The sequence below is a fragment of the Gracilinanus agilis genome, chromosome 3 (genome assembly GCF_016433145.1).
Source record: "Gracilinanus agilis isolate LMUSP501 chromosome 3, AgileGrace, whole genome shotgun sequence".
In the NCBI taxonomy this organism is placed as follows: Eukaryota; Metazoa; Chordata; class Mammalia; order Didelphimorphia; family Didelphidae; genus Gracilinanus; species Gracilinanus agilis.
In genome coordinates, this window is record NC_058132.1 from 90,123,305 (window position 1) to 90,131,781 (window position 8,477).

An 8,477-nucleotide genomic window follows, 5' to 3' on the forward strand; every position below is an offset into this window, starting at 1 on the left:
AAAGAAAAGAGCTCAAAGTCTAAGGTGGGTACTTATTAAAATAAATTACAACAGAAAGAATTTTATGATAAATTAGAACTTTTATATGTGTTTCTTTTTAAGATAATGAATCAATTGCCTATGAAAACTAGCAAGCTTTTTAAAAAATTCTTCCCCCCACCCCCAATTTATTTTATATATTTTTTAAAACCCTTACCTTCCATTTTGGAACCAATTGGCTCCAAGGTAGAAGAGTGGTAAGGTAGACAATGGGGGTCAAATGACTTGCCCAGGGTCACACAGCTAGGAAGTATCTGAGGCCAGATTTGAACCTAGGACCTCCCATCTCTAGGCCTGGCTCTCAATCCACTGAGCTACCCAGCTGCTCCCTACCCCTCAATTTTTTTATTTGAATGATTCATTGCTATTCCACTTTCTCTCTCAACCTACTGCTTTCTGGAATCTTCTCTCTCAATTTTTTCATTTAGGAAAAGGTTTTGGATTTTTTTTAAAACCTAATATCAGTCTTGTCATTTATCAATACCACAGCTAACTCTGAAGATGAGAGAATTTAGAGTGACCTAATATGATCCCTAAGCCAGGGACTCTGACTTTGGGAGTAATTTCAAGGAGTGTTTTGGGAGAGATCACAAACACTTTCTGGGATACCCTCTTTCCAAGTCAGGGAACATCTCAAATTCATCATGATTTTAAGGGAATTATAAGTACAGCATTTATAGATTTTCTCTAGCCTTCTGATGAACTGATGAATTGTGATACCAGATTTATATAATACTAGATTTAAAAGTGCCTCAAAGTTTACAATACTTTTATTGTAATCAGTTATGCTGAATACAAAATATATCATATGTATCCTTCCAATCTCTACTGGAAGACCTCCAGAGTGTGGCATTTGCACCTTCATATTATTATGACTACTAGGAGAATCAGCACATATTGATAGTATAAACATATCCCATACCCTTACTTCCTACAAAAGAAAGAAATCACTTTTTCATGTTAACTTTGAACTTTTTTTTGCTAAAAGGTATTCCAAATGAGAGCTCATCACTTAGATATGGTAGAATCCTAGGTTGAGAAAGAGAAAGAACAAAAAAGAAAAAAAATCTGCTATACTTCTCTCACCACTATTCATCTGGGTCTAGCACTCAGTTATTGGAAAGGGAGAAGATATGAGGTCATTTGTCCAGGCCTGACAGAAAAGTCCTGGTATTCTACCAGGTTTTGCTGGGACAGGGTCTGTAGGGAGTAGGGGAAGGACTTTAGGTCCCACAGTCTATCAGGAAGCATATTTCATCTGGACACAAGGAAGAGCATATTGAACATCAGATCTATCCAACATTACAATGGCCTTTCTCATTAATTCTCTGTTCCTGGAAATCTGAAACAAAGGTCAAGTTTCATTTAGCATGGGCGTAGTTTGGCTGGACAACCATAATTCCCATCAAGATCTTAAACTCTATAAAAGGCTTAAGATTTCAACTTCATCTAAGTTTTCTTTATTTGTGTCTTCAAGAATTTTGTTTTCCTGGTTGCCTCAATACTTTTTTTGGCTAATTTCTTTTGGTCCTTTTTGTTGTGGTTCTCCTTCCTGACTTTCAGTCTTGGCTCTTCATGTTCTTCTCACTAAAGTAGTCAGTAGTTAGGTCACAGAATATGAGAACAAAAGAATCATAAAGCATCTTGGACATCATCTAGTTCAACCCTGAAATAAAACAAAATCTCTCAGAAACATCCCCTGATATGTAGTTGTCTAGTTTCCCCTTGAATTCCTTCAATCCTTCTGCATGGAAGCAGTGTTCTAGCATTACCCATTATGTTAACATAATAAATACTATGTATACAATTGAAAAAGTCTGCTCAACTACTTCAGAAATCAAGCCTACATCACAGATAGTAACTCCTAGCAAATGATCTCTTCATGAGCAATTAACAGAAGAGAATTATTTTTCCAGTGATTCTGGCAAGGATGATGCACAGATAGTATCTAATGGAGGGCAGATAGGTGACTCAGATGATAAAGTACTAGTCCTGAAGTTAGGAAGACTTAACTTCCTGAGTACAAATCTGGCCTCAAACACTTACTAGCTATGTGACCCTAGATAAGTCTCTCAACTCCATTTGCCTCAGTTTTTTCATCTGAAAAGTTAGCTGAAGAAGATAATGGCAATCCTCTCCAGGATCTTTGCCAAAAAAAAAAACAACTACAAACAAGGTCATGAAAAATCAGATATGACTGAAACAATTGAACAACAAAAACAGTCTAATGAAGTAAATGGTATTTAAGATTTGTGTCAGATAAGATATTGCCCAGAGGTCCCCCACCCAATTGGCATTTTGAGACAACTAATCTCATCCCTTGTGAGGGAGTCTTTGCAAGATATCATGATGAGGCAAAATGATATTCTAGGAAAAATCAGAATAAACTCAGAATATATACATGACCATAGGACAGGTGACTAATGATTCTCCTGAAATATTCTTCATGGTAAAAATAGCCTACAGAAATAAATTATGTGCATACGTATTTTATTGGTTATTTTAGGATGTGAAGTAGCAATAATGACTATCTGACTCTTCAATCTACAATGACAACTCTCAACAGTAGTTCTTTGCAACCTCTGACCTTCCTTCTGACGGGCATTCCTGGAATGAGTGCTACCCAAGTCTGGATTTCTATTCCTTTTTGTATCCTTTATGCCATTGCCCTCACTGGAAATAGCATGATCTTGTTTGTAGTAATCCATGAGAGGAGTCTCCATGAGCCCATGTACTACTTCCTCTCCATGCTGTCAGCCACTGACTTGGGTCTGTCCCTCTGCACTCTCTCCACTACACTGGGAGTTCTGTGGTTTGATGCTCGAGAGATCAGTCTTGACGCCTGCATGGCCCAGATGTTTTTCCTTCACAGTTTCACTTTCATGGAGTCTGGGGTGCTGCTGGCCATGGCCTTTGACCGTTTCATCGCCATCTGTGATCCACTGAGGTATGCTACCATACTCACGAAAACCAGAATTATCCAGATTGGCTTGGCTGTAGGGGTGAGAGTAATTGCAGTCATTACACCTATGGTGTTGCTTGTCAAGAGGCTGTCATTCTGCCAGGGAAAAGTTCTTTCCCACTCCTACTGTTACCATATTGACTTCATCAAGTTGTCATGCACAGATAACCGAATCAATAGCATCATGGGGCTGTTTGTTCTCTTTTCAACATCGGGCATCGACTGTCCATGCATCCTCATTTCCTATGTTCTGATAATCCATTCAGTGCTGAGCATTGCATCCCCTGAGGAACGGAAGAAAGCCTTCAACACATGCATTTCTCATATTAGTGCTGTTGCCATATTCTTCATTCCTCTCATCAGTTTATCTCTAGTGCATCGTTATAGCCACAATGCACCACCATTTGTGCATACTATGATGGCCAATATCTTTCTCCTTATCCCTCCTGTACTCAACCCCATTATCTACAGTGTGAAGACCAAACAGATACGAAGGGCTATCATCAAAGTCTTCCATAGATTGGCAGCCTAGATATAAGATGAGAAATTTTAGAGGTCAGAAAATGCGCCCTTGGCAATTAGTTCCTTCAAAAGAATAAACCTTTCTGGTGATAAAATGGTTAGGCACATGTCCAGCAGGCTAGATGGCTAGGAAAGGATCTGAGTAATTAGGTCATTTTTTTCTGTAACAGAATGGGAAAACAAATCAAGTTCTTTTCTTTCCCAGGGAATTTGATGCAGACAACTCAATCTGGCTACACACAGTCCTATATCTAGGGAAGAGCACATTATAATAAAACATATTGTATGGTAAATTCACAAGGTACAGCCAAGATATTCTCAAACTAGTTTTAAATAGCTAGGTGTGTTTCTGATTTTGAATTTTTAAAAACTCATAAAATTTTAAAATTTTGTTTACATGTTTTTTTGAAATTCTCACTAAAATAGTTTATTATAGGAGCCATTTTTCTGACTTGAACAAAGCTGGACAGCTCCTGAGTTGACTTGTAAATAATAGTTATCATTTATATAGCACTTTAAGGTTTGTGAAGTGCTTTATAGATATTATATTGCTTTATCTTCACCACAACTCTGGGAGTAAGACATTATCCTCATTTTACAAATAAAGAAACTAGGGCTGGTAGATATTAAGTGATGCAGCTAATACATGTCTGAAGCCATATTTAACTCAGTTTTTCTTTATTTTCAATCCCATGAAATGTTCTCTGGGCTCTATCCACTGTTCCACTTAGCAGCTCTGTACCACTTGCATCTGGGTATGTATGTCTATGGGCAAAACCTTCTCTCCACATAGATAATTAAATGATATTTGATCTCTGCTTTAAAATGGAAGAATAACTTGGAAAATGTCTTCATGTTTAACTTATTATTATAATACTTTATTGGTACTATTTAGTTAAATGTATTCAGATATTATACATTTTAATGAGAAAGAAAATGGATTTTTATATGATTCACATTAAGCCTATTTTGTTATTGGAGTACTATTTTGATTATCAATTTCATGTTAAGTGAACTGTCAACATGGAGAAATGTGCCCCAGATATGTAGGGATAGTATATAGGGAACTAATGTTATGGTAAATTAATGGCTGTAAATATAAGGAATTTGAACAGGGATAACCAATAGTAGAATAGTGATTCAATGAGAATAATTTTTGCATGGTTTCACCTAATATCTCTCCCTCCCCCCACCACCTCTCTCTCTCTCTCTCTCTCTCTCTCTCTCTCTCTCTCTCTCTTTCTCTCTCTCTCTCTCTCTCTCTCTCTCTCTCTCTCTCTCTCTCTCTCTCTCTCTCTCTCTCTCTCTCTCTCTGTTTCCTCCTCTGTAAAACAAGGCTAGTTTGACTTCTAAGGCCTCTTTCAGTTCCATGACCATGTGATCCTGCTTAGCCCCAGAGGGAATAAATGGAATAAAGGGGGAAAACAGCTCAATAGAAAGAAAAAAAAACAGGAAAGTTCTTACCATTCCATCTCTCTATATGTGGAATGGATGCCCTCAGAATCTGGTGAGTTCATCAGAGGTCTTCTAGCAGAGGATACATGGCCATTTGTCAGTGGATAATAATAGCAATACTAATAATAGCTAACTTCAATATAACACTTTTCAGTTTGCAAAGTGCTTTCATAAATATCATCTCATTTTATCCCCAAAAGAATTCTGGGAGGTAGGTGCTATTATTATCTTTATATTAGATCTGAGGAAACAAGTTGACAGAGATGAGGTTACTCAAATAGGGTAATATAGCTAATAAGTGTCTGAAGCCAGATTTGAAATCAGGTCTTCCTGATTTTAATCTCTCTAGCTACTACATCACCTAACTACCCTTCTTGGTTGAGGAGATTAATACTTCAGATGTGAGTTGGACTGAATAACCACTGAATTCTATAGAGAGCCATGCCTCTATATGATTTTTTGGGGTCCTAAGTGGCGTGGTGGCATAGGATGGTTAAAGCAGGAGAAAGAAAATGAGAACAACTAGACTAGTGGTTAGCCCATGCTGTTCCAAATTCTGTGGGCTTGGGAGTTTATTATATACTGATTTCAAACAAAGAACACAGCTATGAAGGGGTAACAGATCATATATAACCCATTAAAGTCTAAAGAGTAAAGGTATAAGTACCAAGACAATGGCCCAATTCCAACCATCAATTAGTAGGGATAATTCTGGGAGAGGAAATATTTTTATGGAGATGCTCACTTATTGAGTTCTGTCTTCCAGGATTATAGGCACCTGGACAAATAAAGTCAAGACTAAAAGCACCATACTTATCTAAGTATGCAGACTTATCTTAAGTAATGTTTGTTAGGGTTCAGGCTTCTTAATTATCAAGGAGAGGAATCATTAACTCAGTAGATGCTGGTTTGCCACTTCAAAGTTTTCCAATAGGAGTTCTAAGAAAGGTGGGGATCAAAACTGAGTCAAAAGAGGAGCCTCAGATTTTTATCTTAGATGGCCCATTCTGTCTGCATTCCTGACATGCAGTGCAGAAAAATCATACACACAGTTTTACTTGCTGATGATTTTGTAATGGGATCCAGATAAAATATCTGTTACAGACTCTGCTTCTCTAAATGACTCCTAATAGCCTCTTGGAGGGATCAAGTTGATTTTGGATTAACCTACCTGCTGGTACCAGAGCTTTTCGGGGCTCAGGTGACCAGAACCAAACACAAAGACTGCCTCAGTCTGAATTGGTCATGTAGGGAATCCAGATAACAGGCCCTAAATTTGATCCTATTTCTCCAAAGGCTTTAATACATCGAACGGCTTCCCACAGAATTCCCTTCTAGTTTTAGATTTTTATGATACAGTTATTATTATTATTATTAGTGGAAATTATTTTCACTTTAGTATATGTTTTTGTATGAGAATGAAATGATGCATTTAAATACATATAATTATTAAAGATTATAATATTGGAAGGCATATTTATGAAGTAATATTTGGAGAAACACAAAAAAACCCTAGTCAACTTTATATTCCTTTCTCTCTATTCCTTAACATATAAAATAACTTTCTTAATCTAATTCTATTATTCCTGCCAAGTTTGTTTCTTTCGATTTATCCTATTGAAGTTCAGAAACAAGACAAATATGAGGACGACCAGTGATAGCTCAAGGTACAATGGATGGCCTTGGCATCTTCAATGTCTGTTCAAGCTCTCAGCCTCCACAGTTCTTTTGTATAAAGTAGAAGATAGATATCAAGCAGATGAAACCTAACACTCCCATATACCAGCCAATCAGTAATAAAAAAAGAACATTAGATTTGTGTTCAGAAGACTTGGATTTACATCCTAGCTTGGCTACTTTAACCTGGTGTCCCATTAGACTAATCATTTCCCTTATCTAATTCTCAGGTTCCTCCTCTGCACAAAAGAGCATTGTGAATTAGATAACCTTCAAGGTCATTTTCACCTTTAAAATCCTCTGGTCCATCTCAGGAAAACACACACACACACACACACACACACACACACACACACACACACACACATTGACACACATACCATTCAGGCAGAGAATTCCCTATCTTCTCCATCCCAAGAGAATCCAGTTCGGTTGAAGTCAATAAAAAGTCTGAACTGTCTGGGCCACTTCAGTTTCCACTAATTGCCAAGTGCCAAAGCAGTTACTGCCTACAGCTTGTAGAAACCAGTAAGTAAAATATGGGTTAGAAAATGACTTTTGGGAAAAGTCTTGTACCCTAAATGGCAATACTGTGTTTGGATAAAAGTGCATTTAATTTTGGGACTACAAAGGGACTGATTGTTTTGAGGGTGCCAGTTGGGCAGATTCCCAACTTGTAATCCCTACTTAAAATCAAGCAGGCAGGAAGAATTTGGATCTTATTTTCATCCTTTGCCAGAACTTAGCACAGTGCTTTGCATGTAATAGATACATAATACTGGACAAAATTGAATTCAAGAAAGATTCTTCCTGGGACAGATAGGTGCTTCACACAAGAAGTTGCTTTAGGGGACAGTTTGGGGATCAGCACATAGAGAGCCAGACCTGAACAGGATTAATCCTGTGTTCAAATCTATCCTCAGACACTTCCTAACTCTATGACTTCGGGCAAATCACTTTACTCCTTGCCTAGCCTTTATTGTACTTCTGTCTTGAATACAAAAAATTAATTCTAAGAGGGAAGGTAAGTTTTGTTTCATTTTTTGTTTTTAAAGAAGTTGCTCTAGAGTTTTTTTTCTCTCAGATCTAAATATTTCATTGTTTAGTTTGCAGTTTAATCATGGCTAGAGTCTGGTCTTAGGTCTCCCCATCTCATCTCATCCTCTCAGCCAGGAAACAAGTTTGAATTTTGATTCTTGCCCCTGGGAGAACTAGGACATGCTGAATATGAAATCATCTTAACTGTCTCTTATGAGTTCCAGTCCAAGATTACGAGTCTGTATAAGGTCTGGAGGGCACTCAGAGTAGAACAAGGATACAAAGCAAAGGGAACCCCCAGTCCTTTGAGTTCCTTTCAGTGACAAAGCAGAAGTCTAGATTTTTTTCTGAACAATATCGTATATGTTGGCTATGGATTTAAAGGACCTGGTTTCAAATTTCACCTCTGAGCTTACTAACTGTGTGAATTGGAACAGGAACTTCAATTCTCTGTGCCTTAATTTCCTCATCTGTAAAATCAAGTCAGGGAATGTACTAGATGGTATAAGTCTGAGATCCCTTCCAGATGTAGCTCTGTGATCCTACAATTCTTGGCTAAGTTGTTTATCTCTCCTATTTGGGGCATTCCTTAAGGCAGGAATTCTTAAATTTTTCTGTTATGCGGACCTTTGGATATCTGGTAAAGCATTTGGACTCCTTCACAGAATAATATTTTTAAGTGCATTAGACAAAATACATTGGACTAACGAGAAAACAAAGAATATTAAAGATTGTTTTTCTCCATCCAGGTTTGCAGATCCATTCAGATATATCTTTAGTCTCT

The 8,477-nt window shown here is 37.4% G+C and overlaps 1 protein-coding gene across 1 annotated transcript; it reads left to right on the forward strand.

Moving 5' to 3' along the window:
- The first annotated feature begins 420 nt into the window (after positions 1-420).
- Positions 421-3,533, forward strand: LOC123238741 (olfactory receptor 51F2-like). The gene is made up of 2 exons (XM_044665947.1): positions 421-436; positions 2,587-3,533. Exon 2 carries the CDS (start codon positions 2,589-2,591, stop codon positions 3,531-3,533), a length of 945 nt encoding a protein of 314 aa, XP_044521882.1. The 5' UTR covers positions 421-436; positions 2,587-2,588.
- The last annotated feature ends 4,944 nt before the right edge of the window (positions 3,534-8,477 follow it).

Coding starts and splice junctions, on each gene's coding strand:
- LOC123238741 (XM_044665947.1), top strand. CDS start 2,589: ATGACAACTCTCAACAGTAGTTCTTTGCAACCTCTGACCTTCCTTCTG.